At 47.2% G+C, this 19,442-nt stretch overlaps 6 protein-coding genes across 6 annotated transcripts; 1 reads left to right on the forward strand and 5 right to left on the reverse strand.

Moving 5' to 3' along the window:
• Positions 1 to 665: 665 nt before the first annotated feature.
• Positions 666 to 3,107, reverse strand: FOMMEDRAFT_154635 (uncharacterized protein; the record flags this gene model as incomplete). The annotated part of the gene is made up of 15 exons (XM_007265097.1): positions 666 to 712; positions 771 to 916; positions 990 to 1,173; positions 1,228 to 1,260; positions 1,312 to 1,490; positions 1,544 to 1,551; positions 1,610 to 1,650; positions 1,714 to 1,730; positions 1,782 to 1,836; positions 1,892 to 2,012; positions 2,070 to 2,101; positions 2,171 to 2,228; positions 2,279 to 2,427; positions 2,486 to 2,626; positions 2,915 to 3,107. The coding sequence occupies 15 exons, from the start codon at positions 3,105 to 3,107 to the stop codon at positions 666 to 668; spliced, it is 1,404 nt and encodes a 467-aa protein (XP_007265159.1).
• Positions 3,108 to 3,726: 619 nt separating this feature from the next.
• Positions 3,727 to 6,149, reverse strand: FOMMEDRAFT_18948 (Oligoxyloglucan reducing end-specific cellobiohydrolase). The gene is made up of 10 exons (XM_007265098.1): positions 5,808 to 6,149; positions 5,269 to 5,753; positions 5,024 to 5,207; positions 4,928 to 4,970; positions 4,576 to 4,879; positions 4,422 to 4,538; positions 4,280 to 4,370; positions 3,998 to 4,227; positions 3,886 to 3,948; positions 3,727 to 3,829 (listed from the first exon to the last, which is right to left on the reverse strand). Exons 2-8 carry the CDS (start codon positions 5,393 to 5,395, stop codon positions 4,110 to 4,112), a joined length of 984 nt encoding a protein of 327 aa, XP_007265160.1. The 5' UTR covers positions 5,396 to 5,753; positions 5,808 to 6,149; the 3' UTR covers positions 3,727 to 3,829; positions 3,886 to 3,948; positions 3,998 to 4,109.
• Positions 6,150 to 6,872: 723 nt separating this feature from the next.
• Positions 6,873 to 13,827, reverse strand: FOMMEDRAFT_166938 (uncharacterized protein). Its single transcript, XM_007265100.1, has 29 exons — positions 13,707 to 13,827; positions 13,066 to 13,655; positions 12,909 to 13,010; positions 12,826 to 12,861; positions 12,649 to 12,772; positions 12,414 to 12,593; positions 12,226 to 12,345; positions 12,103 to 12,162; positions 11,565 to 12,047; positions 11,326 to 11,503; positions 11,230 to 11,272; positions 10,716 to 11,181; positions 10,574 to 10,664; positions 10,472 to 10,521; positions 10,215 to 10,421; positions 10,103 to 10,165; positions 9,484 to 10,046; positions 9,071 to 9,431; positions 8,840 to 9,023; positions 8,537 to 8,763; positions 8,429 to 8,486; positions 8,150 to 8,359; positions 8,039 to 8,093; positions 7,868 to 7,988; positions 7,797 to 7,804; positions 7,566 to 7,744; positions 7,482 to 7,514; positions 7,244 to 7,427; positions 6,873 to 7,170 (listed from the first exon to the last, which is right to left on the reverse strand). Exons 2-17 carry the CDS (start codon positions 13,381 to 13,383, stop codon positions 10,021 to 10,023), a joined length of 2,547 nt encoding a protein of 848 aa, XP_007265162.1. The 5' UTR covers positions 13,384 to 13,655; positions 13,707 to 13,827; the 3' UTR covers positions 6,873 to 7,170; positions 7,244 to 7,427; positions 7,482 to 7,514; positions 7,566 to 7,744; positions 7,797 to 7,804; positions 7,868 to 7,988; positions 8,039 to 8,093; positions 8,150 to 8,359; positions 8,429 to 8,486; positions 8,537 to 8,763; positions 8,840 to 9,023; positions 9,071 to 9,431; positions 9,484 to 10,020.
• FOMMEDRAFT_82293 (glycoside hydrolase family 16 protein) lies at positions 6,948 to 8,483 on the reverse strand (the record flags this gene model as incomplete). Its single annotated transcript, XM_007265099.1, has 9 exons — positions 6,948 to 7,170; positions 7,244 to 7,427; positions 7,482 to 7,514; positions 7,566 to 7,744; positions 7,854 to 7,908; positions 7,972 to 7,988; positions 8,039 to 8,093; positions 8,150 to 8,266; positions 8,399 to 8,483. Coding segments are annotated over 9 exons (948 nt in total), but the record flags the coding sequence as incomplete, so codon positions are not given.
• A 414-nt stretch (positions 13,828 to 14,241) lies between the features above and the next one.
• On the reverse strand, positions 14,242 to 16,847 carry FOMMEDRAFT_18963 (aspartyl-tRNA synthetase). The gene is made up of 9 exons (XM_007265101.1): positions 16,530 to 16,847; positions 16,442 to 16,475; positions 16,214 to 16,384; positions 15,790 to 16,149; positions 15,587 to 15,733; positions 15,366 to 15,525; positions 14,923 to 15,313; positions 14,747 to 14,870; positions 14,242 to 14,694 (listed from the first exon to the last, which is right to left on the reverse strand). The coding sequence occupies exons 1-9, from the start codon at positions 16,622 to 16,624 to the stop codon at positions 14,419 to 14,421; spliced, it is 1,758 nt and encodes a 585-aa protein (XP_007265163.1). The 5' UTR covers positions 16,625 to 16,847; the 3' UTR covers positions 14,242 to 14,418.
• A 143-nt stretch (positions 16,848 to 16,990) lies between these two features.
• Positions 16,991 to 19,032, forward strand: FOMMEDRAFT_105655 (glutamic oxaloacetic transaminase AAT1). Its single transcript, XM_007265102.1, has 10 exons — positions 16,991 to 17,131; positions 17,198 to 17,307; positions 17,363 to 17,491; positions 17,548 to 17,769; positions 17,824 to 18,063; positions 18,130 to 18,223; positions 18,280 to 18,406; positions 18,465 to 18,551; positions 18,611 to 18,695; positions 18,759 to 19,032. The coding sequence occupies exons 1-10, from the start codon at positions 17,032 to 17,034 to the stop codon at positions 18,828 to 18,830; spliced, it is 1,266 nt and encodes a 421-aa protein (XP_007265164.1). The 5' UTR covers positions 16,991 to 17,031; the 3' UTR covers positions 18,831 to 19,032.
• Positions 19,033 to 19,442: the final 410 nt, after the last annotated feature.

The raw sequence follows: 19,442 nt of genomic DNA on the forward strand, positions 1-19,442 counted from the left end.
CCACAATATGTAAAAAATATATGTCTTAGCAGTAAATTCCAATACATTTTCGTGTTTGATTTGGTGATGTAGTTTTTTTTGTGCATATACATTTGGCCATGTCAAGAAGGACTTGATATGTGTGCAGTGATGTGCAAGAAGACGACAGAGCTTGGTAGCAGAGAACACAAGGATTTTTTGCAGAACAGAGGACAGTATGTATGCTGTAGTACTCACAAGGAAGAGGCAAATCATCTTATTGTTTTTGGAATTTAGAGGTGAAAAGAAGCTTAGTTTTACTTTTGTAATACATGTACATATTTGGAAATAGATATGAGTAGAGGTGAATCGCGGGGGTGAATCGCAAGGCGAATCGTGTCAAAGTGCGATTCACCTTTCAGTGCGATTCACCCCGAATCGCTGGGGTTCCGGGGTCCGCGATTCACTTTGCATGAAAGTGAATCGCGCAGGTGAATCGCACACTGAATCGCGAGGTTTGACCACGCCTATTGATACCACCGTGACTATCAAGTGCTTTTCTAGGCCCTTTCTTCCTTACGGATTACCTGGTGCTGAATACGTCACGACAAAACTTTCCCTCTAAGCTGCCTTCACCGCTGATACCTTTATTTTCCGTCCCAAAAACATCTATATGATAATATTCAAGCATACAACTATGTTGAGATCTACAGTTTTCCACCCGTAACAGATTGGCAGACCCGGAAATAATGCACTGGAGTTTCGAGCATCGGATAACTACAGTTTTAAAACAGTCTGATATACCTTCATACTTGCTATTTCCCAGTAGGCATCAACAAATGCAGTTCCGTTGTTCTGTGTAAAGTCTTCGCAAGTTGCATATCCTGTACTTGCAGCGCAACTAGCATCTTGTCCTGCTATACCTGTTTGGTTCCAAATAAGGCCAGCCCAAGTTCCGCTAAGCAATAAAGACAATTGAGTGTCCATCCATTCGATACATGGGCCCAGCCGATAATTCACGGTATACGTACCAGAGAGTAGTGTTGATAATAATTGTGTGATTCTGGAAGAACTTGTTTATATCACAATCCGTCGACGGCCAGCGGGTCATTGGTGTTCCCCAAGTATCAGGCGTCGGGGAATCGCTCAATAAGTCCTGTGGGATAGAATCGCGAGGGAAGAAATGCACGGCAATTTCCTTGTCGCTCCAAACCACTGCATAGTATTATAATCAGGTTCTACTGTGCTGAGAAACGCAAGTCAGCGTACGGGCATATACGCCGCCCCCGACGGAATTAAACCCTTTTGAGATAATTATTCAATTGTCCCGTGTGATGCTTAGGAGAGACAGACCTGAGCCGAAGGTGATATTTGAGTTGGACCTCATTCCGCATCCCTGGTCCCTTGTTTCCCTTGCATCGCAATCAGTTGGTCCGACCAGAGTCGCTTCCATTCCAAGAACCTTGGATGAAATCGATGGCAGAGAGCATCCAGACGCCGTGTGGATTGAAGCCTGATTTTGCGTATACTCGCTGTTCAGGGGGTTAGTCTGAGAGATAGAATGCTTAGAACCTTAGTGACACACTTCACACCCTAGGTCAATGCTGACATTTAGTGGGGAGACGCATCATCATGACACCCAGCCACGTACCTCTATGATGTCTATTTCACCATATGTGGGCCAATCAGGACCTGTCAGGAGGTCGTTACGATTCATGCACTCGGAGTACTCCCATTATCAGGTGTCAGACTGACCAGTCGACCAGAAAGCTCTGCGAGAAATCAAAATATCGTTCAGTATTGACTCGTTGACCTGTACTCACGGCCAGGTGCCACATCCGTGAGGCATATGGAGAGCGTCAATGACGAATATTCCCTCTTAATGTCGAGTTAAGTATTAACAGACAAGCTATATTCGACAGAGCTGACGAACCAGTAAAGGTATTTTCCGTGCCAATACGGATACTTGATCGATCCCCGGAGACTACCGGAGTTGTCTCAACTTTGATGTATGCATTTTCGACATTATTGACGCCCGTGAGGTTCATTGCTTCCTGTATGTAGTAAGGTCAATGATAATCAGTGCCACTGGAGCATAAGTTAATATTTACAGCGTCTGATCGACTGCGGTAGTTGACGGCGCCTATTATTGAGAGTGAGCAAAATGGAGGAGGTTGCTTATACTAATTTTGAGTTTGAGTAGCGAACATACCTCGGGTAGGATCGCTCGTATTCCAGAACGTAAAGTTATCAAAGAAGTTCCTGCCAGACTGTACAGGGATTATTAGAACTCCCCCGGCTGTGGTCAATGAAAAATTACATGCGACTCGACCAACTTATAGTTAGCGACCAACGGACTCGTTCGCAACCCCTTGTGGGATGCGCAACGAGTATCCGATTTCACGACCCTCGTGGCCATTGCATCTGTCGGAGTCTGTTCGGACTTAAATCCGTGGGCTTCATGTACCGCTTTGGCAAACAGCAAAATGAGTAGACGGTTTTGCAGATGCATAATAACAATGTTGACTATATGCTGGGTCCAAGGTAATGCAGATCAGTAAACGGGTGTCGAAATGTGCGTCCGGGTTACGGGTATAGTCGAGGTACACGCTCACGAGGACTGCCAGAGCAGAGAAAGCATGCAGAGAATAAGTAGGATACTTCATGACTGCGGAGACAGGCCGAGAATTTATGAAAACTTAATTACTTGTATGCACCTCCGAACCCGAGAAATACAAATTTCAGGTTGGGAATATCCGTCGTCGTCGCACAAAAATTTTATACTCCAATACGACGCGCCTGGCACCATGGAATACGCAGCCTCGGGCATAATAATCTGGAGGGCAGTGATTGCCGTTTGACTCTAAGTCACTGAGAATATGTAAGTCAGAGACAAAACGATAGGGTGTGAACATATGTAACGTGTTTGCCCCGTACATTCCGCATTAAAGTGAACCATGGTGTTGACCACATGTCGCGAACGGCTTTAGCCGGCTGGGGACTCCAGTTCCGACCAGCGTATATCGTTTAGCTAGCCAGCACAATCTATCGGAACCGTTCAAGCCGGCCTTCAAGTCCAACGGCGAATCGGATACCAGAACGAAATGATGGATACGATGTGATCGTGAGCCGTCTACTATTACGACCATATTGACGGTATGGCAAGCACAAACAAAGCAGAGAGTGGTGTATCGACATTATCTGTTACGTTCCCAATGTGGCCCATACCATCAGATATACTTATTTGCAATACGGATGACTAGAGATAAGAGTTATGAGCAAAGCCGATGGTTTGAGTGGTCATGACCTACGCGTTGCTTCATAAATTTGTCTAGGCCCACTTGCTGCCATCGAGCTTACTTTAAGATGGAGGATTGAAGCAGGATGAAACCACGGACTAGAACAGACCAGTTGCGTGTCAACATTTGGGAAAGACGATAAGCGTGGCAAGATCCTCAGACCCGTTGTCACTCATGGCATCCAATGCACCTTAGACTCCTTTTCCACGAGGAGCATGATCTCATATGCGGTCAACTGCCATAAGTTCATTCAGTGAGACAAAATCGAATGGATGGAAAGGGGTATGCATGCGAACAACAGCTTGAGTATTCATCGTGCGTAATATTTGCCTAGGCTTGCGTGTCCTAGATTCCTTACTTTCAGATGCGAACCTGCACCAGCGTGCGGTGTTATGAATTGATCAAGGACTTAGGCAAAGCATATCTTCGAATAAACTTGAAAGGTCGAGCAAGACTTAGCGAGATCAGCAGCACCACGCAATCCTCGGAACCATCGCAGTAATAATATTGCAGCTAGGACGACCAAAGTGACAACATTCAGATTCCTCACTTCGGGACGCATTGCGAGTAATCTATTCAAGTAAATTATAAGATACGTTCGAGAACTTCACAGGGCGGAATTGCTCACAACCATTGCTGTAGGTGCAAGTAGATCCGCTTGCACAAACTGTCGGTCCAGTCCATCCATTTCCTAATGCACGGATTTAATTTCCATATATGCGAATGAAGCGTGTACATACCACCACATTGTCCGTATACACTTTGTATTGCAACTGGTGCGGAGCTAGTCGTTGATGCATGTGTTGAAGTTGATACCACAGTGGTGTGACAGACGGGCTAGTCGTAATGATGCTAGTTGTTGATCTGCTTACTGTTGTCGATGCTGTGGAAGTTGATTTGACGGAGTTCGTCGGTGCAGTGACTGTTGGAGAAGGTGCAGATTCCACGACCGTTTGTCCCGACATAGACACTGGACGAGATATAAGAAAGAAACAAGCAGGTCTTTTCGTTGATTAACTCACCGTCCGAAAATTCGAGGATCACCGCTGATAACATTAGCACTAAACGAGCCAAAGCCATGCGAAGCGTCGTTGATCTGAACCCAGTTGACGCCTGACCTAGTCAGTGCTTTCATTGCTAACCAGCCTCAACAAAATCTCTCACCTTGGTCATCTGAGCGGAAATAACCAGACTGAGAACCGAAAGCCGCGATGGCAAAGAGGGCAGGGTATCCACCAGTCTTAGCTGGTGCTCCTAAGGAAATTGACCATGCTTGAGTGACTCCAGAAAGCTGCGTCCATGTCGAACCGAAATCCACCGATACCCTTATCCGTGGAGACCCATACGTCTCCAGTGACGCTTGGATGGACAATCACTCTCGCGGGAGTAGTGGAAGAACCTAAGGCGGAGATGGACGAAAACGTCTTTCCTCCATCCTTCGAAATGTAGAACTTGGATCCAGAAGCACCGTAAAATACGGAATTGTTGACTTTGTCCGAAGCTATTTGTGCGTCATCCGGTAAAGTCGGGACAGAAGCAAACGGGTTCGTGTATTGAGAGACCTGAACTCCGTTGGCGCTCGTTCTCCAGAGAACAGTATCACCGTTGGCCGAAAATGCAACCTATTGTAGTCAGTTTTTTCTCCCAATAGACGAAATAGGTTCTCTTACCTTTCCACTGGTGATGTTATCGGCGGCACCATAGTCTTGAGACCTGTCGAGTCGCATTTAGCGGTACCTTTAGCATTTACGACGATGAAAACTGACCGTGTTGCCCCGAAGTCCGTGGAAATCGCTACTTGCTCGCCTGTCGAGCTGTCGCCGTTCCCAATGCGCACAATACTCGCCGGTACATTACCAGCATAATCCAAGTCCACGCCACTAGACCACATGGGGACCGGGTTGGTATAAAAGCTCACTGGAGGCTCAGTCAAACTCATGTGGACGAAACCTGATCGAGGTATTGACAAGCATCAGCAGGAACGTTAATCATTCGCGAAGCTGGTATTTACCTTCGACACCGAGTATTGCGCTTAGGTGATTAGGACCAGTTGGGGGAGAGAGCAGCCCTTGGACGGCCGTCTCTTCCATACCGTTGGCAAGAGATTTGAGAGTAACGTTGTGTGTGTCATGACCCATTTCAGCAGATCGTGTCCTCCGTAAATAGTTTCTCCAGCGCCATACAACCAGTGATTGCTATCAAATGTATCAATTGACAGAGATTCCATCAACCAACCGATCTGAAGCGTCCCAAGGGTCGTTTCGACATAGTCGGGGCCAATCCATGGTGCCAGCGAGTCATCGTACGAGTAGAATTTGTCGATGTTGGGATAACCGGAGGCACTCCAAGCCCAAGGAGGCGACCACGTTGCGCCACTGTCGGTGCTGCGGTAGATTTGCCGATCAAGTCACCAGGAGTTGAGCGCAGCGACCATGACGGTACCAGGCTTTTGGAGGTCGACACTGAGACCACCAAAACCGACGTACAGATCACTACCTGTAGGGCGTTTGTCAGTGTAATGTCGGACACGAGTTAACAAAACGAACTTACCAGAGACAGGAGTGATGTCGGTCCAGACGCTCGACGATATGTTGTATTTGTAACCTCTCCCATTCCTCGTCCAGGTATGTTTCCGCCCACCTTTCAAGTCATTTGGCTATAACCATGGCCAATGTCATCGTATCGTAATGACAACTGTTCTCCTTCCTGGTCCGTTAAATCGAAGATGAGTTTGGCGTCCTCGCCGTATTTGTTCGTTAAGATGTCTTTTCGCTCGAAGACTGGAGTATCGAGTTGGCCTCCTCCGTATGTTATGAAGCAGTCTTTCACGATACGTTCGACATGCTCTCGACAAAAAATTTCACTTGGGCCATGGTCTCTGGCTCCCTATCTATGTAAGACTAGAATATTATTGCACACGGGGGTTGTTGAGGCGCGCACCTGTGCGGTTTTAAGCAGTAATCGTTCCTTCTTTCTACCAGCATCCTTTCCACCACTAGCCGCATTCTTCATAATATTCAAGTTCTTCTTCAGCTCCGCAAGTTTCTTCTTGGCCTCCTCCGGAGCAGCCACGGCTGAGCTGTCAGTCTTGAGCTTGTGGACTGCTCAGAAATTTCTTGAGAAAGAGTCTCTTCGGTAGCGGAAGACATTGTCAACAAGCCTCTAGAGGGAGAACGTATACTAGGAGTAGTGAGGGGAAGTAATCGATGAGAGAGGCGCCGCAAGAGGACGGCTCGCAGCATATATAAAGTAGCACGCCCAAAATTCTTGAATGACTCTGTCCAGCTCAGCTTCCAAACCAGGCAACGTAGCCGATGATCTGCACGAATTCGGCTAGACGCCGCAGATTTTATTGCTCAAGACTCCGTCAACTAGATAATTGCTCAAATAAATCATAAACTCCACGGAATACGGAAATAGCGTTATTTTTGAGAGGTAAACCCAGAACGAAAGTGAGTTTTTCTTTACTGCACTATCCAAGAGACGTGAGATTCCAGTAACCGCACCTACACATACAACTAGCAAACTTCTTGACGGATTATTTGGTGCTGAATACTACACAACACAACCCTCTCACTTAATCACCTTCACCGTTCCCGCCTTTGTTTCCGCCCCCAAAAACAACTCATACGATAGAATTTCGGCATAGAGCTATACTAATATCTACGGTTTGCCGCTCATAACAAGATGTCAGGCCTGGAAATGGGGTACAGGACTTCCGAATACTGAATAGCTACGGTTTCGAACATGCTTATATATCTTCATGCTTGCTATTTCCCAATAGGCATCACGAAATGCAGCTCCGTTGTTCCGTGTAAAGTCTTCGCAAGTTGCATAACCTGTACTCGCAGCGCAACTAGCGCCTTGCCCTGCCACACCTGTTCGATTCCAGAAGCCCCCAACCCAACCACCGCTAATTAAATAAAGACGAATGAGCGCCCATTCTCTAGATACATGGAGCCCGCGGATCATTATGATATACGTACCACAGAGCAGTGTTGATAATAATTGTGTGATTCTGGAAGAACTTGTTTATATCACAATCCGTCGATGGCAAGCGGGCCATTGGTGTTCCCCAAGTATCAGGCGTCGGGGAATCGCTCAATAAGTCCTGTGGGATAGAATCGCGAGGGAAGAAATGCACGACAATTTCCTTGTCACTCCAAACCACTGTATAGTATTATTATAAGTTTCTGCTGTGCTGAGAAAAGCAAGTCAGCGTACGGGCATATACACCACCCCCGACAGAATTAAATCCTTAGCAGATAATTATTTAATCGTTCCGTGTGGAGTTTAGGAGAAGCAAACCTAAGCCAAAGGTGATATTTGAGTTGGACCTCATTCCGCATCCCTGGTCCCTTGTTTTCCTTGCATCGCAGTCGGTTGACCCGACCAGAGTTGCTTCCATTCCAAGAACCTGGGATGAATTTGATGGCAGAGAGCATCCAGGTGCTGTGTGGATTGAAGCCTTATTTCGCGTATACTCGCTGTACAAGGAATTAATCTACGAAACAGAATGCTCGAAACTCAGCGACTCACTTCACACCCTAGGTCAACGCTGATATTTAGCACAGTGGAGACGCATATCTTCATGACCCCCAGCCACTTACCTCTATGATGTCTATTTCACCATACGTGGGCCAATCAGGACCTGTCGGAACGTCGTCACGATTTATGCACTCGGAGTACTCCCATTATCAAGTGTCAGACTAACCAGTCGACCAAAAAGCCCTGCAAGAAATCAAAATATTGTTCAGCATTGACATATGACCCGCACTCACGGCCAAGTGCCACATCCGTGCGGCATATGGAGAGCATCAATGACGAATATTCCCTCTTAAATATTGCGTTAGTTATAAACAGACAAGCTGAATTCGACATAGCTAACGGACTAGTAAAGGTATTGTCTGTACCGATACGGACACTCGATCGATTCCCAGAGACTACCGGAGTTGTCTCAACTTTGATGTATGCATTTCCGACATTATTGACGCCCGTGAGGTTCATTGCTTCCTGCACGTAGTAAGGTCAATGATAATCAGTGTCACTGGAGCATAAGTTAATATTAACAGCATCTGATCGACTGCGGTAGTTGACGGCGCCTATTATTGCGAGTGAGTAAAAGTAAGCAGCCTGCTTACATTGATTTTGAGTCTGTACAGCAAACATACCATGGGTGGGATCGCTCTTATCCCAGAACGTAAAGTTATCAAAGAAATTACTGCCGGACTATATAGAGATTATAAGAAATACCATGGCTATGGTCAATGAAAACCTACATGCGACTCGACCAGCTTATAGTTAGCAGCGTGAGCCAACGGACTCGTTCGCAAGCCCTTGCTAGATGCGCAACGAGTTTCCGATTTCACTACCCTTGCAGCAAATGCATCTGTCGGAGTCTGTTCAGGCTTGAATGCGTGGTGCCCATGTGCAGCTTTGGCAAAGAGCAAGAGAAGCAGATGGTTTCGTAGGTGCATAGTGGCCTAATGTTGACTATATGCTATGTCTAGGATAATGCAGGTCAGTAAGTGGGTGTCGAGATGTACGTCCGGGCTACAGGTACAGTGAAGGTACACACTCACAAAGGTTTCTAGAGAAGGGGAAAGCATGCGGAGAATAAGTAGGATACTTCATGACTGCGGAGACTAGGCCGAGAATTTTTCAAAACACCACTACTTGTATGCATCTCCGGACCCGAGAAATACAAATTTCCGGCTGGGTATACCAGTGCTCGTTGCATCAAAATTAATACTCCAATATAAGTCACTGGGAATATGTAAGTTGGAGGTGAACCAGATAGAGTACGAACATACACTTGTAGACATGTGGCCAACACCATAGTTCATTCGGTAATGCGGAATGTACGGGGCGGGCATGTTGCAAAGCGATCGAGAACAGGTTTAGCCATCGAGGACTCTAGTTCCGGTCAGTGTGTATCATTTAGCCAGCCAGTACAATCTGTCGGAACCGCTCAAGCCGGCCTTCAAGTCCAACGGTGAATCGGAGACCAGAACGAAACGATGGAAGCGAGGTGATCGTGAGCCACCGACTATTGCAATTGTATTGACGGTATGGCAAGCACAGACAGAGCAGAGAGAGGGTATATCAGCATTATCCCTTGTGTTTGTTCCGATATGGCCCTCGTTATAAGATACTTATTTGCAATGCGAATGACTAGAGATGAGCATTATGAGCAATGCCGAGAGTCTGAGTGATCATTGCCTACGCATCGCTTCATGAATTTGTCTGGACCCAGTTGCTGTTATTGCACTTATTTAAATAGAGAATGGAAGCAGGGTGAAACCACGGGACTAGAACGGAACAGGCGGGTGCCAACATCTGGGAAGATGACAAACGTGGCATGATCCCTAGACCCCTTGTCATTCGTGGCATTCAATGCACCTCGGACTTCCTTACTGTGAGAAGCATGGAGGTAAATGCGGTCGACTGTTATGAATTGATTTGGTGAGATAAAATTGACTGGATAGAAAGGGGAATGCATGCGGGCAACAACTTGGGTAATCATCATGTGTACCGTTTGACCAGGCTTTCGTGTTCCAAGACTCCTTACTTTCAGATGCGAACCTGCACCAGCTTGCGGTGTTATGAACCGATCAAAGACTTAGGCAAAGCATGTTTTCGAATAAACTTGAAAGGTCGAGTAAGACTTAGCCAGCTCAGCAGCACCACGCAATCCTCGGGACCATCCCAGTAATAATGTTGCAGCTACATAGGAAGACCAAAGTGACAACATTCAGATTCCTCACTTCGGGACGCATTGCGAGTAATCTATTCAAGTAAATGATGAGATACGTTCGAGAACTTCACAGGGCGGAATTGCTCACAATCATTGCTGTAGGTGCAAGTAGATCCGCTTGCACAAACTGTCGGTCCAGTCCATCCATTTCCTAATGCACGGATTTAATTTCCATATATGCGAATGAAGCGTGTACATACCACCGCATTGTCCGTATACACTTTGCGTTGCTGCCGGTGCAGAGCTAGTCGTTGATGCATGTGTTGAAGTTGATACCACAGTGGTGGTGGTGACAGACGGGCTAGTCGAGATGATACTGGTGGTTGATCTGCTTACTGTTGTCGATACTGTGGAAGTTGATTTGACGGAGGTCGTCGTTGCAGTGACTGTCGGAGAAGGTGCAGAACCTGAACGGAATATGTTGGTAAATGTTATGCAACAAAGAGTAAGGTCAGACCTGTCGCATCACCGTAGAAGATGCCACGGCCATTTGTCCCGACATAGACACTGAAGTCAAGTTATCAAGATGAAATAAGTAGGGCTTTGCCGTTTAACTCACCGCCCATAAACGCGGGGATCACCGCTGATAACATTAGCACTAAACGAGCCAAAGCCATGCGAAGCGTCGTTGATCTGAACCCAGTTGACGCCTGACCTAGTCAGTGCTTTCATTGCTAACCAGCCTCAACAAAATCTCTCACCTTGGTCATCTGAGCGGAAATAACCAGACTGAGAACCGAAAGCCGCGATGGCAAAGAGGGCAGGGTATCCACCAGTCTTAGCTGGTGCTCCTAAGGAAATTGACCATGCTTGAGTGACTCCAGCAAGCTGTGTCCATGTCGAACCGAAATCCACCGAATGGAAGATACCCTTATTCGTGGAGACCCATACGTCTCCAGTGACGCTTGGATGGACAATCACTCTCGCGGGAGTAGTGGAAGAACCTAAGGCGGAGATGGACGAAAACGTCTTTCCTCCATCCTTCGAAATGTAGAACTTGGATCCAGAAGCACCGTAAAATACGGAATTGTTGACTTTGTCCGAAGCTATTTGTGCGTCATCCGGTAAAGTCGGGACAGAAGCAAACGGGTTCGTGTATTGAGAGACCTGAACTCCGTTGGCACTCGTTCTCCAGAGAACAGTATCACCGTTGGCCGAAAATGCAACCTATTGTAGTCAGTTTTTCTGCCCAATAAAGGAAACAGCTCCCATTACCTTTCCACTGGTGACGTTATCGGCGGCACCATAGTCTTGAGACCTGTCGAGTTGCATTTAACAAGTATATTAGCAATTACGATAATGAAAACTAACCATGTTGTCCCGGAGTCCGTGGAAATCGCTACCTGTTTGCCTGTCGAGCTGTCATCGTTCCCAATGCGCACGATATTCGTTGGTACATTGCCGGCATAATCCAGGTCTACTGCGCCAGACCATGATGGATTGGTATAAGAGCTCACTGGAGGCTCAGTGAAACTCTTGTGTACGAAACCTGACCACAATTTGGACTGGCGTCAACAAGAGTGTTCATTAAACGAAACGACAATGTTTACCTTCAAGATCGAGCATCGCGCTCAGGAGATTAGGACCTGTTGGAGGGGAGAGCAGTGCCTGGATAGCCGTCTCTTCCATACCGTCTGCGAGAGATTTGAGAGTGACGTTGTGCGTCGTATCCCATTTCAGCAGATCGTATCCTCCATAAATGGTTCCTCCGGTGCCATACAGCCAATGATTGCTATCAAATGGATCAATTGACAGCGATTCCATCATCCAGCCAATTTGGAGAGTTCCAAGAGTCGTTTCGACATAGTCAGGACCAATCCATGGTGCCAGCGAGTCATCGTACGAGTAGAATCTGTCGATGTTAGGATAACCAGAGGCACTCCAAGCCCACAGAGGCGACCACGTTGCGCCACTGTCGGTGCTGCGGTAGATTTGCCCATCCGGCCACCAGGAGTTGAGCGCAGCGACCATGACGGTGCCTGGATTTTGGAGATCGACACTGAGACCGCCAAAACCGAAGTACAGATCACTACCTGTAGGGCGTTCGTCAGGGTAATGTCGAACGCGAGTTAGACAAAACAAATTTACCAGAGACAGGAGTGATGTCGGTCCAGACACTCGACGATATGTTGTACTTGTATACAGAACCTATCAACCGTTTTGCTTGGTGTAAGGGGGCTTGAAAAATCTACATGACCCGTATCAGCTCACCGAGCGTTCCGTCGTACGGCCCAGCTCCATTAGAATAAGAGACGTAGAGAGTATTTTCGGCAGGAGAAAGAACACCCTTGTGTGGCATGAAAGTGCTGTTTTGACCCGGAACGGCGCTCCCTACGGATGTTTAGTGAGTAGTGAGACGTCAAAAAGAATGAGTAGTGTAAGGTTCATGAAGTACTGACAAGTGCTACCAGCATCTTCAGAAACGTAGATATTCGTAGATCCTAGATTTGCTACTCCAACGAAAATTCTTGGAGTAGCAGAACCGCTAGAGCCAGAATTCGAATCGAAGGTCACGAACGATATACCAATTTTGTCGCTGTTATAACCGGTAGTGTCAGTTGGATCAGGTATGTAACTGCCTATAGAAGGAAGATTTGTTAAGCTCAAGCTATTTCACTGAAAAATACAATCTACCTCCATCCTTGAAACTGGCCACTTTTGACCAGGTCGCGCCCTGATCAGTGGATTTCCAGAGACCATTTCCAGAACGTGCACCAAAGTACAGGATTGAGTTATCATGAGGGTCGACGGCGAGACGCTGGAACATCAGTCATCAGATGGACGTATTCGCTGTATGGTACTTGGATTTACCTCTCCCATCCCTCGTCCAGGCATGTTTCCGCCCACCTTTGAAGTAATTAGCTGAAGGCATGGTTTGGTGCAAAAATTCTTACTTTGAAGGGCAGTTCGACCGCCGTCCAAGTGTCTCCTCGGTCATCTGAAATAAGGATGTGTCCATTGTTCGGGTCCCAGTCATTTGTGTACATTCCCGTGGCCTTCAAACTTGTAAGTTAGCAATAAACGAAATTCATCGCGTCCAGCCCTACTCACAAGATAGACACGGTCTGTGTCAGTAGGATCTGTCGCAAGCGCGTCGACACCCCAGTATCCCCACCGTTCATTGTCTACGAAGTCCAAAAGAGGAGTCCACGTATCATCAGAGTTCAACCTGTAGGCACCGCCTATGTCCGTCCGTACATACGCGAGACCCTTTTCGGATGGGTTGAAAATGATGCCCGGCACGAAGCCTCCACCTCCACCGATTTTGACATTTGCCCAGTTGTATGCCTGCTGAGCGATAGCAGCAGACGATAGCAGAGGCAACGTCGCCAATGACACGACTAACGTTAGAGGATGGAGAAGCATCATCCGCTGCAGAAGCTCAGTCGCCAGACAGAGACTCTAAAGACCTTAACAGCTGGCTAGGCATTATATATGTAGAACATTGAGATGTAAAACGACCCAATTGCTCGATTTCTTGCGGGCACCCGAGGTTTAAACGACGGGCTTCGGATGTTCAAGGGCGGCCCGCCATCGTGAGCGTCTCGACAACAAAATAAGCATGGATGAGCAGTCAGGAGATGTCCGCAATGTCCGGTTAGGTTGTCTCCGGTACCGCCAGATCATGAGCTATCACCGTCCTACACAGTCGAAATGAGGGAAATGAGAGATTCCGAGGTTTATAATCTCACTGATGTGTTTGTTTACCGAAACAAAGCCGAGAGTGAAGCTGCTAGTCGAGGATGCGTCGCTGCGTGAAGCTACGGAAATCGGACTCCTCTGCTTACTTGCTTGTTTTCAAAACGATCTGAGAAGTGGACCCCGGGGTATAATCAGAGAGTGGCATGCTTGTGCGGATGATTGCTGAGTCTGAGATTCAGTGAGAAAGGACAAAATGCTCGGCCCCAAGCAAACGACGCCCCATACACCACCAACCTTACTCGTGGCCAGGGACAGCAGCATGTGCAGACACTCGACATCAAAGTCAAGAACCGCGATTCGGAGATGTGCTGGCAATTCAGAAATTTTCAGGCTCGAAGTCTGAAGAGAAGAGCCCATTCAATGAAGAATTGCAGGATCTGACATGCCAAATTTGGTAATGTATTTGACGCATTTATAAATGTTGCTTACTTCTAAACCTGACAATTTCTCCGCGGCCGCGGTTCTCAGACTTCAGTTCTGTCGGGCCTCGTTAAAACATGAATTGAAATGTATTTTGTTTGAATTACGGTCCAGGCTCTTCAACTCTAATAGAAGAAGAGCAAGACGACCTCTGTCGAAATGATATGTTGTTGATTTGCTGCCGTGCAACAACTCGGTGGAAATAGAAACACTGATACAATTTGGGACTTTAGACCAAGTAACTCTACATCGATCTATCTGTTCTAGCCTTTACGACTTCAATCAAGGTTCGAGACGCTTCGGGTCTCTTGGGAACATAGTTGCCCTCCGGATGTTGTTGAGCTTCAGATACAGCATCAGCACACGTTCCAGACCAATACCACCCCCACCATGCGGTGGGCATCCAAGTCGGAAGCCATCCATGTATCCCTTCATCATTTCAGGGTCCACACCTTTACTCTTCATTTGTTCTGCCAGTAGCTGGGGATCGTGCACACGCTGTGCTCCCGAGAGGACTTCTTCGCCTCGCATGAAGAAGTCATACGAGTTCGATAGTTTCTGTCGCAATCGATGAGCTGAAGAAGAGACAATCGGGGCATTCCGGACTCACTGGATCGTTTGGATCGGGCATGGTGTAGAATGGCCGGAGCTCCATGGGGAACTTGTCGACGATGAAATAATCGGTATCATATTTTTTCTTCACGAGTCTTCCCAAACGCTTTTCGTTTTCCGTACTGAAGCACATGCATCAGTAAAAATTCGGACACTGCATCGGTCTGCACTTACTTAATGTCGTCAAGGGCAGATCGATCAACGCCGTCCTCCACCAGCAAATCGACGGCCTGTGCAAAGGTCAATTTGAGGGTGCCTTCAGGACCTTCTCTCCACTTGAACTCCTCGGCCGGGAATTGGCGGCCAACGGTCTCAATTTCTTTCGAACATTTCTCCTTTAAATTTCTGAAGATTGAAAGGAATAGCCGGTCTAGAAGCTCCATAGCCTCATGATAGTGCTCCTCGATTGACATCTCCAAATCCAGACCAATGAACTCGGTAAGATGCCTGTGAGTGTTGGAATCCTCCGCTCGAAAGACAGGGCCAATTTCATACACACGCTCAAAGTCAGCGGCGATAGCCATCTGCTTTGCAAGCTGAGGGGACTGAGCCAAAAAGGCACTTCCTGGCACAGTGTCGGAATTGCTTTTGTGAGCAAGCTCAGTAATAAGACATACCCTTGAAGTAGCTAACTTTGAAGACAGAAGCACCAGACTCTGTCGCAGCACCCTGTAATTTCGGTGTATGGATCTCTGTGAAGCCGTTTGAGTCGAGGAACTCCCGGAAGAAGTTTTGCACAGAGGCCTGCAGTTTGAAAATAGCTTGGTTTGTTGTGGTCTTCAATTTGTTACGCAATAATCAGAGCCTTTGGCAATGAAAAGAAACTGCTCTTCCCTACCCTGAGATCGAGAACGCGATTATTCAAACGCGTATCGAGAAGTACGTTTTTGAACTGTTTGTCAGAATCCTGGAGATCGCTCTCAGCACGCGACGCATCCTCAAGAGTGAAAGCCAGCCGTGATTCAGGCGCAGAGATGAGGTGAATCTGCATCGTAAATGTAAGCAAAAATATTAATTTATGGCCTACACGAGAAATCACACCTGGCTGATCTTGATTTCCACATCCTTCACCGTGGCGCTCTTTACCTCTTCCTTCGGATTATCGACGACTCCCTCGACAAGGACAATACTCTCATCAGCAAGGCTAGCAACCCATTTGATCATTGGACGCGAAACTTTCCCTTCTTCCGCCATGAGAAGTCCCTGTACAGTATCAATGCGCTGCCGCAACATAAGGAATACCATCTTGTTGCCCGTTGCACGAGACGTCTGCACCCGAGCTCGAAGGAGAACATTCTGTCCAAGTTTCCCCGGTAGAGAAGCAATGGTATCTCTGTGACGATTCGCTCGTTCTTGAGATCGGTTCAACGGGAGCTTTCCATAGTATTGTTTGGCAAAGTCCTATGTCAAGTTATTAAGTACATATATAAGGATAGTGGGATATATGCGCCATGCTCATGCTTACATTGGCTTCCTCTTCTGCTGCCTTTGCCCTGGCGGCCTCCTCTTCTTTTGCACGACGCTCTGCAGCTTTCCGAGCTTTCTCTTCCTCTTTTTGCCTTTTCTTTAGTTCGTTCTTTGAGGGTCCCTTACTCTCCCCTTCGGCCTGTCCCTCGCCACTTGTTGTACCCTGCACCTGCTCGATTTTTGCTTGTATCCTGGTCAAGAATAAGATATTGTATCATTCACTCACATCTGCTGGAGGTGCTTCCTGACTTTGACTTGCTCTTTGAATGATCAGTCAAGATCGATATGAACTTATAACGTTGGAAAGTACCTACGGGTTGACACCTTGGTTGTCCTCAGATGCAGGTGGCTCAGTCATAGCCTCTGGATTCTTAACGATATTTTTGACAGTTTCGACAGCTTTTTTCATGAGAGTTGGTGGGGGTGTAGCGAAAGGATCAAAATGACGAAGCTGTCAGAAATGACGCAGGACGAGTCAATTGGTGTTGATCGTGTGAAATATGACCACGGAGAATTCATTCACTTCGTGGATATTTTGGGTGCTTCCTGTGAAGCCGTCTATTCCCTCCGCAATATAATTATTGTGGTCGTCGTAGCTTGTTAGAAAGTCACTATTTGCTCGATGGGCAGTGAAGACAGTAGGGAGAAAGATTTTTTGTACATCAAAGCACACACATAGGATCATCATGATTCCGGATTCCACCCACGCCAGTCCGGATTTCCCCGCATCCACCTCTATTGCCGCATTGCGGTCTTTCGGTTTTCAGCAAAATCTCATCCTTCTTTCCTTCCTCCTCCTTCCTCCAAAAGCTATCCATGTTGTCTACTGTTGTAAGGATCCCGCGTGCGCGAGCGGCTCTTCGCGCATTGTCAACCTGGTCTGCAGTCCCAGCTGGTCCGCCCGACCCAATTCTCGGTCTGTGCTCTCAAGAATATTTCGTGTTTGTGAAGGCGTATTGACGCCACATGGCTCTGAAAACAGGTGTCACTGAAGCGTTCAAAGCAGACAAAGATCCCCGCAAAATCAATTTGGGCGTGGGCGCGTACCGTGATGGTGACGGCAAGCCCTATGTTCTTCCTAGTGTAAAGAAGGTGAGCCATATCTTTTCCTTTCCGGTGCCTGGTTTAACATTGGTATTTGTTACAGGCTGAACATGTCTTGTCATCAACCGAGCTCGACAAGGAGTACCTTCCCATCACGGGTCTTCCTGAGTTCACAAAAAATGCGGCTAAGCTCGCGTACAGCGCAGAAAGCAAACCCTTGGTTGAAAACTCTGTACGTTTTGTTGTAAAGAAGGCGTGGCGTGATATTGTTAATACATTTATGTACAGATTGCTGTCACACAATCAATCTCGGGAACTGGTGCACTTCGCATTGGTGGTGCTTTCCTCGCCCGATTTTACCCAAACGCCAAGGTCATCTACCTGCCAGTGCCCTCGTGGGGAAACCACACACCAGTCTTCCGTGACTCCGGACTTGAAGTTAGAGGCTACCGCTACTTCGACAAGAAGACCGTTGGTCTTGACTTTGCCGGACTGAAGGAGGACTTGTTGGTATGTGCTCGTACTTTGATACTCGTTCACCTCCATTCCTTACGGTATTATTAGAACGCGCCTGAACAAAGCATTGTTCTCCTTCATGCGTGTGCACACAACCCAACAGGTATTGACCCGACCCAAGAGCAGTGGAAAGAGATCTCAAACATCGTTAAGGAGAAGAAACTTTTCCCTTTCTTTGACATGGCCTATCAAGGTTTTGCTTCGGGTTCTACATCGCGTGACGCCTTTGCAGTTAGACACTTTGTAGAGGAAGGTCATCAGATCGCACTCGCCCAGTCCTTTGCGAAGGTATATTAACACGTGTTACGTCACTTATGTTGACTTACCAAATTCAAAATTCTGCCATTTTTGTAGAACATGGGTCTATACGGCGAGCGTGTTGGGGCGTTCTCTTTGACGACTGCTTCTCCCGAAGAGAAGGCACGTGTAGATAGTCAATTGAAGATAGGTACGCCCTGACCATCTTCTCATAAATGAGAGAATATTGATCTTATATTTTCATAGTCATCCGCCCTATGTACTCTAACCCGCCTGTTCACGGTGCGCGTATTGCGAATACTATCTTGAGCTCACCAGAGCTCTATTCGCAATGGGAAGGTGAAGTAAAAGGGATGGCAGACCGAATAATCAGGTGAGATTTTCGGCCTAAACTGCATGCTCTCCTCAGCCCTAATCCGACTCTAAACCAGCATGCGTTCAAAACTCTATGACATTCTCGTCGGCCTAAACACTCCGGGAGAGTGGGGCCACATCAAGTCGCAAATCGGAATGTTCAGGTGCGGTCTTCTTAGTCTTTTCTAGTAGTAAGCTAATAAGTATAAATCCCTTTCTTTAGCTTCACTGGGTTGACTCAGCCTCAAACCAGAGCATTGGCCGAAAAGGCTCACATTTACATGACAGCAGACGGTCGCATCTCAATGGTATCATATCTTCCCTCATCCTTCCCTATTCTTCTGATAAAACTCACCCCCTTTTCGTCGTAGGCTGGGTTGAATGCAAAGAACATCGAATACTTTGCAGAGTCTGTTTCAAAGGCAGTCAAGGGAGAGCTCTAAGGGTTTCCAGCTTCAGCGACTTTGCCATGCACGAAAGGCATGTTTGTGGAGACCAAGCCAATGTGTCCCATCTCAATGCCTACAGAGCTTCTATAGACCGGTCGGTATAGAGTTACAGTATCGATATCTAAGCTTCAGTTAGAGACTCGGACTTTGGATTGGCTTATAGAATCCAGCAAATACCAGTTTTCTTTATGCTATTTTTAATTTGCCAAGCTTTATGACTTCAGTCCCAATTTGGTTAGGCTTCTGTGGATCGACATCAATTCCTAACACCCAATTCAGCCCGTAAACGTTGAGCTGCGTCAGGTTTTCCTTAGTCCCTACATCTTGGGGCATTCCACAGCGTACACACCATTTTCACAGAAAGGGCTTATCCTTTCTGCCTCATATCTTTTAGACTCCTATTCATTCACTAGACTTCAGGCTCCAATGGTTGAGGGGAGGATAGCCTCAAACGTGGTGCATAGACCTCGTGCCACCCAAGTCACTCCAGCCACGCCTGAGCGTAAAGCACAATCCGGCAATGGCATAGCCCGGGAAAGCTCCAAGCCTGCTTACGATCCCTTCTTTACGGCAGGAGAAGGAGCATCGTGTATTTCCCCGGAGTCC

Source organism: Fomitiporia mediterranea (genome assembly GCF_000271605.1).
Source record: "Fomitiporia mediterranea MF3/22 unplaced genomic scaffold FOMMEscaffold_5, whole genome shotgun sequence".
NCBI lineage: Eukaryota > Fungi > Basidiomycota > Agaricomycetes > Hymenochaetales > Hymenochaetaceae > Fomitiporia > Fomitiporia mediterranea.